Source organism: Kogia breviceps, chromosome 6 (genome assembly GCF_026419965.1).
Source record: "Kogia breviceps isolate mKogBre1 chromosome 6, mKogBre1 haplotype 1, whole genome shotgun sequence".
Taxonomy (NCBI): Eukaryota; Metazoa; Chordata; class Mammalia; order Artiodactyla; family Physeteridae; genus Kogia; species Kogia breviceps.
Genome location: NC_081315.1, coordinates 65,079,936 through 65,096,362, shown reverse-complemented (window position 1 = coordinate 65,096,362; position 16,427 = coordinate 65,079,936). Strand labels below are relative to the sequence as shown.

At 37.2% G+C, this 16,427-nt stretch overlaps 1 protein-coding gene across 7 annotated transcripts in view; it reads right to left on the bottom strand.

Moving 5' to 3' along the window:
* The window catches only part of CDS1 (CDP-diacylglycerol synthase 1), a 73,316-nt gene that overhangs the window by 21,971 nt on the left and 34,918 nt on the right, over positions 1 to 16,427 (bottom strand). For all 7 annotated transcript variants that reach the window (XM_059066420.2, XM_067035981.1, XM_067035980.1 and 4 more), the window contains 2 exons: positions 12,583 to 12,680; positions 9,994 to 10,133 (listed from right to left, as the gene is read on the bottom strand). In XM_059066420.2, the coding sequence (XP_058922403.2) occupies positions 9,994 to 10,133; positions 12,583 to 12,680 (238 nt within the window). The remainder of the gene's footprint in view (positions 1 to 9,993; positions 10,134 to 12,582; positions 12,681 to 16,427) is intronic.

Here is a 16,427-nt window from a genome sequence, read left to right as displayed (position 1 = left end):
TTGTATAATTTGTTACAAAGTTTAAGATTCACTGAGCTCATATAAGCCAAATTTCTATACCACATCTAGCTATACTTTAGCTACTCACTCATACACTCTCTCTCCTGCTCTTCTATTAAGAATTTTAAGTAAGTTTCTTGAGGGAAATGATCCTGTATTCTCCAAAATGCCTAATATAGTCCATGGCATAAATTCAATAAACATCTCCTGCATTAATTAAGTGAATTAGTCCCTTGCTAATGTGTGGACATGGAAAAACAGATCCTGAATTTCAGTTCACTAAAATTTATTTGCTAGTCAATCCATCAAACCCTTAGGATCTAAGGGTTTAACTCTTTTCTAGCCCCGTGATCCCCAGTAAATTAATAAAGTCCTTTGTGTATCTGATTTCCATTTTTTCAGAAATTTCCTCTATCCTATCTTTTGGACTTTTTAATGTCTTTTTTTCCCTTCACTTCTCCTGACTGCTTTAGAAATCTCATTCTTTTTTGTTCTTTTTGAATATAATTGTCTGTAATCTTGGGTAACTGGCTCTCCCTAACCACCTGGGAACTCCTTGATACTGGGCAACAGGATATACACACCTTTGCATGGACAGCACAGTGCTGTTTATATAAATGGTGATCAGTAAGTGTAACTAAACATAATTATATATCAAGAACTGTATGTTAGGGAGCTTCCCTGGTGGCGCAGTGGTTGAGAATCCGCCTGCCGATGCAGGAGACACGGGTTCGTGCCCTGGTCCGGGAAGATCCCACATGCCGCGGAGCAACTAAGCCCGTGAGCCATGGCCGCTAGGCCTGCGCGTCCGGAGCCTGTGCTCCGCAACGGGAGAGGCCACAACAGTGAGAGGTTCGCATACCGCAAAAAAAAAAACTGTATGTTAGGAAACTTTTTCAATGAATACTTTTGTTTACAATACTGTAACAAATCGTATGATTTTAATTGGAAATAAAACTGTACAAATGTTCTTTGTTAATTGGGGAAAAAGTAAAACTATGGATCTAAATGTATAAAGTTATCCTTTCCATAGATTTATTGAAATATAGCATGTATGTATTTTTACACGGTTAAACATAAAATATACACATAGCTAGATGGTTGTCAATGAAAAAGTAAACTTATGTTTCTTTTTTCGATTGTTTTTCTTTGAAAATAATATTTAACTTAGATATGCTAGGAAAACACTACATCCTCCTCTTCCACATTCAGAGAACTGTATTATTTTAATGTATCTAGGAGTCAGATAATTATATCCTTCATTAGAGCACCCTAAACAGCTGCATTGCTACTGGTTGATTTAACAGTGAAATTGGATCAGGTAAAAGTGAGTTGCCAAGACTGTCCTGGATAAAAATCATCATTAGGAAAGTATTGAATAGGTCTGCTGGTAATTTTATTTGAAGAAATGCTTAAGGGTGAATGGTATTATATAATTTCAAGAAAGAGACAAACCAAAGTATTTGTGAAGAGGTAATTCATAGTTAATGATGTTGAGAGGTTCCTGAGGCTGTGCTGGGAGAGCTAGAGAGGTCCGTTTGGACAGAGGCATCTGTCTTGCCTCTGCTTTGCTTTTACCCCATGAGCCTCTGAACCAAGTCCAATCTACATTCACCTTTAACCATGGACCAATGGCATAAAGCAGCATAGAAATTTCATTATTCCTTAAGCCAAAAAATAAATCTACCTGCTATTGAAGAGATTTTTAAAAGCAATGATTTTTAAAGAGGTCTTTTATGCTACTGGTATTTCAGTGCCATGAATTCCATGTTTTAATCTCCCCCTGCCCCACCTTGCTTCCTTTCTTTTTCTCAAGAAAGTGACATATGGCTGTCAGTTTGCCTCTACTCGGAGAATGTTTCCATATTTCTTTTGCAGTTCAATCAGTTAGATTCTATAGGTGACAAATAGGAGGTGAGGTAGGATCTGGGAGCCAGTGTGCATTCTCTTCCTTTATCATCATCCTTTACACTGACATTACAAATCGGTCATCAAAAAATAGCTGCCGGCAGCTGCTGTTTGATTCTTTGCTCTGGTCAGAGTAGTATCAACCTTGCTTACTCTAGTGGGTAGAATTGCCTTGGTAAGTATAACTTAGATATACAAAGTCTAGTACTTATTTCATATGGATAGATTAGGTGATAGTTCATTTTCTATCTTAGAGAACTCTCTACAGATATTGCAGAATGGAATGCATGGGTAGCTGAAATTGAACTTGGCTTATGCATTTCCAGTATCTACTTCTGTAAAAAAATAATTATCTTTAGAACTTTACTGATATATTGGGCAAAAAGTGCTTCATATTGCCTCCCATTATTTAGTATATAATTATTAGATTTCATTTCATTAGGTAGAATTTTTATTTAGTAAAATGTTATGGTAATAAATTTGCAGGATATAAACAGAAACACAAATACTGTTTGTACATAATGAAATTATTAAGAGTATTATGTTTTACTGTAATTATTATAACATGGGTCTGAGAAATTTCAAATCACTCTTAACCTGAATCCTGCTGATGATAGTTTATGGAACCTCGAGACTCTTGAGAGTCATTAGGATCCATCAAAAAATATTTATGGAGCACTTTAGATGCACCAGACACAAGATACAAAAAAATACAAAAAATACTAACAATACAAAAAAAAATGGATAAGATAGTCATTCCACTTAAGGAGCTCATAATCTAGTTGAAGAGACAGGAAAATATAAAGAAATAATCAAGTTATTTTTAAAATTTCTTATTGGTGATTAACCAATTCAGTAAACACATGCAGTCCTTAACTCAAAAAACAAACTAAGATGGACCCAGGATTAAATACTGGAGCTTACTGACTCATCCTTTACTCTTTCACATGGCTGTATTTTTCATTGTACTTCCCTAACTAATCAAACTCCAAAACATTTCAAACATCATGTTCAACAAATTCAGAAGCACACTGCATTATGTGTGCCCATATTCAGCCACTAGAATACAACTGAGTTGTTTTAAAAAAGTTTGAACATGCACTGTAGAAATTCACACAAACCAACCATTATATTAGCTAAGATAGAGAAAAGTTTTCTTTTAATCTGCAATGGTGAGTTTAAGGTATAGAACAAGACTGACGTGTATAGATTCTAATCATCTTAATTTAAAAACTGTAAGTGGTTTTGAAGATACAGTCCTTTATGAACAGTTGTTTGTGACATGTTTCAAAGATTTCATCAACATCCTTTGAGATAAAAGATATTCAGGATATTTGGAAAAAAATTCTTAATCATGCATTAATTTTAGCTATAATTTAATCTTATATGTCCATTGATTTTTCTTGAATTCAAAGTATTATATTCAAGTCATAACTTACCCTTAAGGGTTTTTAAAAAGAAGTCAAAACAGTTAGCCATGCACAAATACAAGCAAAAACAAAACAAAACAAAACAAAAAACCACTAAACTTAATACGCCTTTAATATGCCTATCACTAGTTGGATAAAGAGATCTTAAGATGATGATATTAAGGGTCCAACAACTTAAGCTTATTCACCCATCATTACTAGACATGTAATCACATAGTTGCTCTGGTTTCTAAAGAGCCCCAAATCCAAGGCCCGAAGATCTTTTTAAAATATATACAGACTCTAGAGAAAATGTTGTTCCTATAATTTTCTTTCTGCTATCACTCAAATTCATTTTACAACAAAATTATCTAAGTGTCAGAAGGACTTCCAGGTCCTAGTCAGTGAGTCATCTGGTATAATATTAAACAAGTCATTTAATGTGGTGGGCCTTGGTGAGTGGGTCAGACCTGGATATACATACATTTTATTTTAATAAAATTCAACGTCAATGAAAGACCTTGTGTTGTTCTGCTTTTTAAATCTACTAAGACCTATAAAAGTCATTTGACCACTGCAGAACTAAAATTTGGACCGGGCCCTTGGAATGCTGTTTAACGAGAAGAATTCCAGAGATTTTTATCAGCATAATTTGAGAGAAAGGTACAAATATCTCAATAGAGCACACTTTCTATTTCCTCACTCCTGTTTTAAAGTCTACCTTCATTTGCTAGACTAAGCTGATGAATGTTCCTAATCACTTCAAGAATCACCAATGAGGCCTCAAGACCCAGCAACCAAAACACTGATGCTGAAAAAAAAATCTCTCTAAAAACACTGTGTGTGGATGTACATGTTCTCAGCCTCTTGATCATTCATCTGGTAAATGTGTATTGGGAACCTAAATGCCAAACCCTGTGCTAGGCACTGGAAATTAAAAAAACAAGAGAAACACAAAGTGAGTGCTTATGGTCATTTAACAGGACCATATTTAATACACATATAAAATGATAACAGATATAGAACACTATGAATAATTTATATTGGAAGATTCATCTCTTATCCCAGTAGCCCCTAGCTTACTACAAAGTTGTGTTTTACAGAAATAGACTCACAGACATAAAAAACAAACTTACAGTTACCAAAGGGGAAAAGGGGTGGGGAAGGGATAAATTAGGATTTGGGGGTTAGCAGATGCAATCTATAAAATATATATAAAATAGATAAACAACCACGGCCAACTGTATAACACAGGCAACTATATTCAATACCCTGTAACAAACCAAAATGGAAAAGAACATGAAAAAGAATTTATATATGAATCACTTTGATGTACACCAGAAACTAACACAACACTGTAAATCAACTATACTTAAAAAAAAAAAAGTTGTGCCTTAAAAATACATTTGTAAGCCTGTAATAATGTCAATATCCTGGTGTTATGTTACACTGTAATTTTTCAAAATATTACCATTGGTGGAAACTAGGCAAAGTGCATAAGGGATTCTCTATTATTTCTTAAAACTACATGGAAATACATAATTATCTCAACAAAGAGTACATTTCAAGCCAATAATTTGGGATACAAAAGCAATTTTTCTAGACTATCATAAACAGCAGTTGGTTTCTAAGATCAGCCCACAGTATTTTAATTTTTTTAAAAAATTTTTTGGCCATCCAAGCAGCATATGGGATCTTAGTTCCCCAACTAGGGATTGAACAACCGCTCCCTGCAGTGGGAGCTTGGAGTCTTAACCACTGGACCGCCAGGGAAGTCCCATAAGTTTTATTTTTGTTTTTTCTTTTTACGGTACGCGGGCATCTCACTGTTGTGGCCCCTCCCGTTGCAGAGCACAGGCTCCGGACGCGCAGGCTCAGCAGCCGTGGCTCACGGGCCCAGCCGCTCCGCGGCATGTGGGATCTTCCCGGACCGGGGCACAAACCCGTGTCCCCTGCATCGGCAGGCGGATTCTCAACCACTGTGCCACCAGGGAAGCCCCCCCATAATTTTTTAAAATTTATAACCCTCTTAGTATTAAATATAAACCTCAGGCCAAGCCTACATTATATTTAGTATGAATTAGAGCAACAGATTCCTATCTTGTCACCCTATTAACGTTACCCGACTCATCCTTCATTTAATTACAGATCTGGTTATACCATCTCTTAGCTTAAAATCCTCCAGGGGTTTTCCTGGGATAAAGCCCAAACTCTTCCCACAATACACAAAGCTTCTCAAGATGGGGCTCCTGCTTACCTCTGCAACCTTCACTGCCTCTCACTGTTCCCGAACATGCCACCCTCTCTCATTCTCAAGACTGTACAGCTGTTCCCTCCTCCTGGAATGCCCTTTCCTTCTGTCCACCTGGCAAACACCTGATTGTTCTTTGCTTCTCACGACACCTGTCATCTCTTCTTCAAGGTGTTCTATGGCCTTCCCACCCTAGCAAAGCAAGAAGGTCCTCCTTCCCCTTCTTTATGCTCTTAGAGGTCCTTGTTCACATTCCAGCAATGAACTAGGGGACATGTGTCTCAGCAGTTGCAAGACCCTGGAAGGCACGCTACCAGCCTATTTCCCTTTGTATCCTCAACACGACTGTACCTCAACAGTACTGGCACTTGGAAAGCACTCAAATGTTTGTTGAAAGAACAACACCGATGACTTTCAATAAGCTTCCATGATTCTATAAAAGAGCAAGTGGTAAGCTATGTCCACGGTGGAAATCAGAAAAAAGAAGAAACAACTGATTTTGTTTTATAAAAGTAGAGTCAGAAATTTTAGGGAATGAAGAAACAATGACTGAAAAGGGTTGGTTGGGAGGCTATCATGTATACAATGTTATAAAAAGAAACAAGAAAGAAAATAAATTACATTGTCTTTACCCTCTCAATTGAGAAGTTATTTTCAAGTATAAGTGAGAGAAAATGCAAAGCAAGGAAACAGTAGTTGCCTTATTTTCTGACATGCTCCCCATCAGATTTTGCTCTATGCACATCAGATGTAACTGCAGATATGGAAAAAGTGAGATAAGCTTAGATGTGCCAATATAAAACCACAAATAAGCTATATTAAGTGAGAAAAAACAGGTGGTCTGCTCTCATTTGTGTACAAAAATGAGGGAAGGAGGATATAAACATATAAGCTTGAATATTCAAATAATGTCTGAATAGTGGTAGGAAGTCCCTGGAAAAAGTAAGTAAGGCTCTGAGTGGGGAGGGAGATATCACGGAATATTCCTTTTCAGCCCGAATTTTTACTGTGGGAACATATCATGTTTTCATTTTTAAAAACTAGTTTTAAAAAACCATCCTAGGTAAGGACTCTTGAGATACTTGGCTTTTGGCGCCCTCCCTATTCAGAACTCAGGCGTGGTGCTGAGAGAGCCAAGCCCCATGGAGAGCCCACACTCGGGTGCCCGGGTCACCAGCCAGCACCAACCGTGCCCGTGAGAGTGAGTCACCTTGGATGTCTAGCCCACTTAGGACACACATGACCAGCACTACCGCCATCTGACTGCAACCGGAGGGGAGGCCCTAAGTTAGAACTGCCCAGTGAAGATCAGTCAATCCACAGGACGAGGAGAAAAAAATTAGTTGTTGTTTTAAGCCAAGGGAAAAATAAAATACTAATCAAGGATTTCTGTTTTTAAATGGCCAATTGTTCATGTATTACATTTCTTTCTCTTCCGTTCTGGTAGCCCACTAAATCATGTTAAAAGAAATTAAGGCAAAAACCTACAGAGCAAAGAGAATTGAAGAAATGTCAAGGAAAAAAGAAGAAAAATGGCTACAAAATTTGGAAGCTGGAAAACCGACTGGATGACTTCCAGCAGATCTGAGAAATCAGGGACAAGGATAAGTATTTTCTAGAGAAAACTGAACAGGAAAGGCTCACTGGAAGGCAAGGTTAAGGCTTGGGCTTCTAAACTAGAGGACTAAGTACAAGTCTACTACTCGTAAGTGGAACCCTAGCCAAAGCAGTCAACTGTGAGAACAGAACAAAGATATTATTAGAAATGTATGAACATAAAACATTTACCTTCTAAGCACATTTCATAGGAAACTATTAGAGGCTATGCTGTAGCAGAATGAGGGTGTTATCCTAGAAATTGGAAGACACAGGAAAAGCTAAATCATGAGGGGACAGCTGACAGCAGGCCTTCAAGCAGCCAGTCCAAACAGAAACAGGAGCCCAGATGTCCCTGGGATAAAGGTCACCAGGAAAAACGGGAACTAATCAACTCTCTGATCTCTGTGAACATCTGAAAAAATGACCAACAGACATGGGACAGACTCAAAAGGAAAATTAAGGATTCCTACACAGAAACTTATGAATGTGGAAAAGAAAAGGTAAAGAGCAGCTATTAAGGACAGGAAAAGCAAAAAGCTGTAAAAGAATGGAAATGTAATCAAAGATACTATTTGGCTCTATAGGAAGTGATACTTTAGGTACCTATTTAATAATATAAATAATGACAATAAAAAACTGAGTGTGGAGAAGGAGAGAGAGGTTATTACAGGAAGTCAATAGATAATGCCTAAATAAATTAAGAAATAGGCATATTACTTAGAAAAATGAAAACAATCTGCAAGTGTTGGGGTGCAGGGTTATTGTTTACATTAACAATAACATCAGATTCTTTTGACATTATCAGATTTTTTGTTTGTTTTTTTTTTTTTTTTTTTTGCAGTGGGGCGGTGGTTTGCATTACACCGGCCTCTCACTGTTGTGGGCTCTCCCGTTGCGGAGCACAGGCTCCGGACGCGCAGGCTCAGTGGCCATGGCTCACGGGCCCAGCCGCTCCGCGGCATGTGGGATCTTCCCGAACCGGGGCACGAACCCGCGTCCCCTGCATCGGCAGGCGGACTCCCACCACTGCGCCACCAGGGAAGCCCGACATTATCAGATTTTTAAACTAATGGACATACGTTAATGATTTATATTTTAATTAATCACAATTTTACTATTAAGTAATTATAAGAATAATTATATACGAAATAAAGTTATTGTTATTACAGACACTTTTCTTGCTAATAAGAAGTCTTACCAGTAAAAATATAGACTAAGAAGGTACAGTATGCTTCTCTCCTGTAATAGTAAAGAAGCCATCCCAGAATTTACCTTACATTTAACAAAATGAATAAAACGTGTTTGTTTGATAAGAGAAACTATACAAAGTTTCTTTCTACCATGAAAAAAATGTCACAGATGAGGTTTAATGAACATAAAATCAGAGTCAGGCATATTATTCTCCAAAATTTTAGCTGTTAGCAGTTATAATTAATCTCTCTATAATCATGATTCTTCTAAACTGATTAGAACTTAAAATGAAATAACTACCTTAGAATGAATAACTTCTTTTGCCCTTGAAAGAACAAAAATACTTTTCAATATCTATTTCCAAGAATGAAGATATCTACATTCAATATCTATTTCCAAGAATGTATTTTAGACATATCATTTATAATTAAAAAAAATTAAGTAATGGACTGAGAAAACTGGACTTAACAAAAAACCTGAATGTAAAACAGGCAATTTCTTTGGAAAATGTAGGTTCCCCTGCCCCAAAAATGATTCTCTGAAAATCACCATTATCATTTTAGATTGTATTTCATTCTCTGGCTTCCTAGAATCAGAAATAAAACAGAGACCAAGATCTGCAGGGGTGTTTATTAAAATTGAACACCATGAAAAAGATCATGATTACTGAATATAAATGACATACTTTTAAAGGGCTGGCCATTCTTCCCCACATATATATATATTTTTTAATGAGAAATGGAAGTCATCCATATTGTATTCAGTTTCCAAAATTGTATTAACTGGAGAAGAATTTATTTACGAGAAACTCCTAATAGCTAAAACAGTAACTATTAAAAGCTAAAGTGAAAACTCACAAATAAATTTCATTTCCTCCTTTAAAAGTGGAAATAATGATAATGATAAATACTTAAATAGTACCAGGTACTGTTCTAAGTGCTTGACAAAGAAACTGAGGCACAGGTAAATTAATTAAATTTCCCAAAGTTTATTCAGTTAGTAAATGGTGGAACCAGGATTCATACTGGCAATCTGATTTTTAAACAGTACATATCTAAATCAATTTCTTAGAAATTTCTTTTACGATTGGTAAACTTTAATGGAAAACAAATCTATTAATTCTAATGTTATCCTAAGTATCTGATTCTTAATCTTAAAATCATTAAAACATGTGGCATAGCCTACTATAAACAAATACGTATATTTTATATATATATATAAATGAATATATAATAAACCATGTCAGGAAAACTAAGTACCCTGAATAATTCTATATGAAAACTCTATTTCCTAGGAACAAATAAAGCAATAAATACATATGTGAAAGTTTCTTTGTAAATTATACTTGGTAAATAACCCATATATTTTAAAGTGCCTTTACTACAATTTGTGAAGAAAATTTTCAAATATATGGAGTGACTATTAAGCAAGTACTTTTTTTTAAACCACCATTAGGGAGGGACTACTGCTTAAGACTGTGATGAAAGAAATAGCTTTATATATGAGACATTTTAAAAAGAGAAGCTGGATTAAAATGTAACAAATAAAGGATGTTATAAATTTAAATAAAAAATAAAAATAAGCATGTAACATATATTGGCTACATATCAATAAAGACTTTTTTCCTTAACTTACCTGCCAGATAGAGGGCAAATGATATAAACCTGTGGTAGCGAATGAGGAACTGAAGTTGCTCTTCTCTTTGAACAAATGTAGCAAAATAATCAGCTACAGTCTCTCCATAGAAAAAGTAGTTTACACACAGTAGAAAGTACCTATAATTTTAAAACAGTTAGCTTCTTTAGATTTGAAATTTTTTTCCCCTCAAATTCAACGAAACTATTTTCTACAGTTTGATGATGACACAAAGTTCAAAACCAAGTCGAGAAGACCGGTTCATGATATATTCCACCAAAATGCTTTTTTCCCTGTTTTAAACTTAATTTCAAACTTATCAGTCAACAAAAATTTACTGAATAGTTCATGCCTTTATTTAGCTCAATATCTAAATGCCAGAGACAGATAATTAGGAAACAGTGTAGAAAATACTAGACATACACTCACTCTCTCTCCTATGCTCACAGACACACACACACACACACACAGACACACACACACACACAGAGCATTAGTATATAATGAAAATTCACTCCCAGCTACTCACAGGTCTACTGCTTTGTAAAGATCCTAAGCCAAATTCCCACCTGCCCTAGGGAAGATCTACAGGAAAAGAAGGTAGAGGTAATTTGACCTCTAACCTCCACCCTCCTGCCCTGCACACACTGGGGTCTTGCCCCCTCTGGCCAATGTTCCAGATGCACTCTAGTTGAGCAGTGACTCAAAAACGGTAGCTGTGGGGAACGGAGCCAGCAGCAGGTAAAAATCTCTGGGAAAAACTTTAAAAACTTGATAAATGGCCTGTCCCTTCTCCCAGTTCTGGTATAATCTTTGTCCCTGGGGAGAAGTTGAACCCATGAGATTTTGCTGATGGGAGCATGTGTGAGCCAGAAAAAAAAGGCTGAGAAACACTGCTTTAGGGTTCCTCCCGGACTCCTCCTTAGAAGGGCAGAGTCCTAGGCAGCCAGGAGGGCAGTAGAAGATGAAAGGGGTGGTTTCCCTCTGGTTCTCATGAATGGAATTACACCCCACTGTTCCCAAAGGGAAGTATTTTCATTGTTATCAGCTGTATTACCTTTTTTCTCTCTCCTACCATGGAAACTGCCTGTGTCGCCTCTGTAAGGTTGTCAAAGCCTACTCCAGCCACCAATCCAGCTTTCTGGCCACTACTCCCTAATAAATACACACCTTCTGCTCAGGAGGGCCAGGAAGATCTCACCATCTGTCGCACAGGCCTCCTCTGTCCCACATCTGAAACCTGATGGGTGCTGCTTCCGCAACCCAGAACACTCTTCTCTAGCCAAAGCCTGTCTTTATTTCAAGTAACAGTTTCTCTCTCCCCTTCTCCAAGAAGCCTCTACAACCAGTGGAGCCCATCTTGACCTACCTTTTTCTTCCCCCTACACTTAAAATCAGTCCTGCACGGTTTAGCTTTTAATTACTCTCCGACTACTTAATCTACCTAACACTCCCTGTACACACTGCCACTCATGAAGAAACTTTCCAGAAGGAAAAATTAAGTTTTAACAAAACCAAGAAACTGTTTTCGACTACTGTAAACCCAAAAAGTGATTCGTTTGTTATAAGAAGACACTGGCCCCTATGGCTGATACTAATCAAACAACTATATTCAAAGACAGGGCCTGTTAGGTTAATTATGAACTATCATATTATTATGCTTCATGGTCAAGGTCCTGATAACTAAGAAACCTAGAAAGTTTTAAAAATATATAAAGCTTTAAATTATTTGGTGATTTTTTATTTACTAATTTTACATGCATTTGTACATATACAATATTTCAGAGGCTGGTAACTGCCCTGAAATATTTAGCAGGGCCCCTTACGCACTGACCCCACAGTCTTCCTCCTCCCTCTGACTATACCCTCCTTGTTGCATGTCACAGGGCCCAGGGCCTAGAGGAGACCAAACCAGAAGCAGCAAAGGTGAGGTCATCCCCCCTCTCACTGCCCTGCCTCCCCACCCCCTGGCCGGCATCCTGGGGCCTATGGGGAATTTGGAGAAGGTGGGCCAGCCTGCAGGGATGGGGATGGCAGGGGAGGAGGAAGACAGACATTCAACTTGGGCTTTCCCGTCCTGAATTAGACCACTGATCACTCAAAAAAAAAAAAAGACAAAACAAAACAAAACAAACACATAACTATTTTCATATCTCATCTTTAAGTCTGTAGAAATTATCAAATTGTGTGTGTGGTCTCATATCAACTGAGGGGAAATAAGGCAAAAGATTACACATATTCATAACATTTTACAAAATGAAACTTAAAATTGTAATTATAAAGGATATAAAAATGTGTTGAATATAATGCTGAGGTTTTTAAAAAGAACACAAGAATAGTGTTTATATTCAGTTTAAATCAGGTATCTCTACAAAGAGTGAAAGATGAGATATGAAAATAGTTGTGTTGAAATGGGAGAGTTAAAGGTAATTTCTTTCTTTCAAAATTCAATTTCATTCTTTTAATTTATATTTCTTTAAAATCAATCTATAAGGTCAACCGTGTAGATACTGATTGATCAGGATGCTTCCTTACAAACTTTAGAAAAGAACCAGATTTTCATATCTGAAACAGTTTTAAGTCACTTACCAGCTTAGTGTTCTAAACCAAGGTAGGTCATAGGAACGATAGACTCTGTAACCTATAGTGATAATTTCATGGAAGCATTTCACTTGGATGCCTAGAACCTGAAACCAAGAGAAAACATTAATATACATTTCTCAATATATACATTTATGGTTAGTTATTTAATAAGTAGCATGTTGTCACATGTATTTTAAAAATCTTCAGCCTACCCACTTTTAGTTAGCCTAAATATCAGCAGCAAAAATTCAGTATTCAACTTCTCTATAATCAAGTGATATATCCCAAAGAGGCAAGCAAAACAACGTTTTATTCAAAAAGTTTGAGAGATCCTTCCCGGGGTAGGAGGTGGCATTGTAGTTTAGAGTTTGAGGGTATAGTCTGATTGGGGTCACAGCTGACTAGGCTTTATCCCGCATTACTGCTTCATTTCTTGTGGTTGTCCATCTCAAGATGGATGGTCTTTCCGTCCATTTTGTTTCTTGAGTTATCCTAGGAAAATGATCATAAGTGAAAGTTTGCTTGTATATATTTTTAACCATACAACCTGGTATTCTTGCCAAGGATAAAGATACTATCAGGACAAATGGCTAAAATATCTTTACCCAGTCACCCAGGGGTTTGGGCATGAGCTTTTCATTCTTCCCTCCATGCCAACTCTCCCACAGCCAGCTACACACATCTCTGATCAACCCAAGCAGTGCTTCCTTGACAAATTATAAGCAGCCTTCTATAGCTGCAGCCCCGCTGGCCAGTCAAGTGAGCCCATGCGGTTCTGTCTGCAAAGTGTCCAATACATTTATATTCAAGAATCCGTCTTTGATGGTCTATGTAGCTGTCCTTCAAACTGCTAAATCCACCAATCTGGGTAAAGGTAATTTCTGAGACTGTAGCATCATATCCAGTGTTTGGCTTAAGACAATTCCAAGACTCAAAGAGCAAATGGCAGGCTGAACACTCATCACCATAGACTAAGAGATTCAAACCTTTGTGAATATGGCAGACTAACTTTTTCAACCTCTAGAGAATATACCCAAGGGCTTGTTTTTGTACAACCCTGGAGTTAAGAATGGATTTTATATTTTTAAAGAGTTAAAAATAAAAAACCAGGATTATATGACAGACACACATGTGGCTCCTTAAAGCCTAAAATACAACAATCTGGTCCGTTACAGAAAGAGCTAACCAAAGTCTGCCAAAGAATATACTTTGGGATTTCTTTTTGAGATCACCATAAATCAGCTTTTCCAAACCTACTGGCCAGGGTATTCTTAAGCTATTTTTCCCCACTATACCTAGCGCATGTCCAATGACATACTTTAAAAAAGTAGTTGTGTCCCCTCAGCCATACAGTAAGAAAATATTATGCCAACCTATTACAAATAGTTTTAAGAAAAACTCATCAATGTGTTATATTATAAACACAAGAGGAAATTTAAATACTGTCCTTCAAATAGCCTTTGTGTATAACATCAAGTCATTTTTTTAACAATAATAATCTGAGAATGGGGACAATGCTGGATGTTAAGATAAAATGGCAAAGTCATGCTATTTATAGAACCAAGGGCTTTTAGAATATCCAATGAACTGATGCTACCTCTATGAATACATTTGTTCAAGAGCAACCATTAGCACTATATATGGTGTTTCACTGAAAGAAGAAAAAAAGAATTTTTAATATCACACACATATATGTATATGGTTGTCACTTATAGCTTACCAATAGAATATGGAACTGCTGGGAAAATAGAAAACAGGGAATTCAAAATAATAGACTAAGAACTGGGTGATCACACAGAAATTGATATGCCATGCCATTAATACTGGCAGCAATTCATTGGTAGGACTCTGTTGGCCCGATTAATGTGTTATGAGCATTAAAAACAACAATCAATATGTAAATACCCACTCTGCTAGTTACTGAAGATTCAGAGAAATAATACAGGCTTTTTGTTCTCAAAGAGGCATAGTCTTTCAGGGAGAACACACACAACTACAATACCATGTGGAAACAGCCACATGGATATAAGCACAGGCAGACAAAAAAACCTGTGGTAAGGGTGGGGATGGGCCAGTTGGGGTAAAGGAGAAGGATGTACAGAGTCATGTACATAGGAGAAGAGGAGGATGTTAAGGGAACTACAAGTAGTCCAGAGCTGCTGGGGTGAGAAGTAGAGTGAGATGAGTCTGGTCACAGCGCCACGGGAAACAGCATGAAAGGCTGCACAAAGGAGTTGGTGCCGATCATGAAAGGACATGATCAGACCTGAATGTCTGGAGATAACAGAGGTAGAAAGAACTGAATGGAGGAGCAGCAAGAGAAGAGACAGTAAGGCAGGCAAGATACCACCATCCAGATGAGTATGGATAAGTAGCAAAAGAGGGTGGAGTATAAGGAATGAGAGACATCAAGGAGGTAGAACTGACTGGATTTGGTGCTTGAGAAAACTGGGGAGCTAAGGGAGAGAGGGGAACACAGGACAACACCAGGGAAGGCTTGGAAAAGTAGATAGAGTTATGCAGAATGGCTGGCGATAGAAGAGAAGTTCAGATTTAGATATGTTGAGCTGGAACTATGTGCTATCCAAATAAAAGTGCCTATTTTCACTCTGGGAACCTATTTGAAGAAAATAATCCTGCATATGAAAAAGCTTTATATTCTAATATGTTTAGGATAATGTTATTCACTATAAAGAAAAACCAGAATATAACCCAAATGTCTAAAAATAACACACTGCTATAAATAACTTATGAGGTACTACATTTCATTGAGGAGATGAAGGTATTAAAGCTGATGGCTATAAAGACTGTGGAGCAACACAAAACATTCAATATTTAGTTTAAAAACGATACAAAATCCTAGTCACACTATAATTACAATCATGGCTTTTGAAAGAAAAAAAGATGAAAGGAAATACATCAAATGGCAGTATTAATTGAGTTGTGGTGGTTGATGATAGGGTTGGGGTGATTTTTTTTTTTAAATTATCTACTTTCCAAAGTAATTTCAATATACTTTTATAACTCTCACAATGGGAAAAAAACTAATGCACTATTTAAAAATAAGTTAGGGCTTCCCTGGTGGCGCAGTGGTCGGGAGTCCGCCTGCCGATGCAGGGGACACGGGTTCGTGCCCCAGTCCGGGAAGATCCCACATGCCGCGGAGCGGCTGGGCCCGTGAGCCATGGCCGCTGAGCCTGCGCGTCCGGAGCCTGTGCTCCGCAACGGGAGAGGCCACAACAGTGAGAGGCCCGCGTACCACAAAAATAAATAAATAAAAATAAGTTAAATAATATGAATTAAAACAGTTATTATAGGAGTTCCAGGAAGGGGTGGGGAAACCTCTTGTATCTATTATATGTTCACATCTACCTTTAAATCGAAATATGCTTTAGCAACTCCATCACTTAGAAAGTGTGATTCCAAGCTGTGACTGCAACAATTAAAGCACTGTATATAGAAGGCTGAAGGAAAAAAAACTCCTTTTATTTTCAGGAATATGAGTATGAGTTCCATCTTAAAATAGTAGTTATCATTTGCTAGAAGTAAGTTTTTAATAAAACTCTCTTGAATTTGTCAGTTTTGAGTGCTGATATTATAAGACAAATGCAAGCTAGGTACAATGTGTACTTCTCAAAATACAAATGACCTAGTCAGGGTTGTGAATGTAAATAATACCTTAAAATACATGTAGGTAGTATCAGTTGAGTACCAAGTGTGTGTATATCCATCATGTTCCCTTAACTAAACATCATAAATACAATTGAGATGGATGGAGACAAATAATAAAAAGGAGGGACACTGTACATATTCCCAAGAGCAGGACCTCTCTGTTCACTGCTAAACCATGT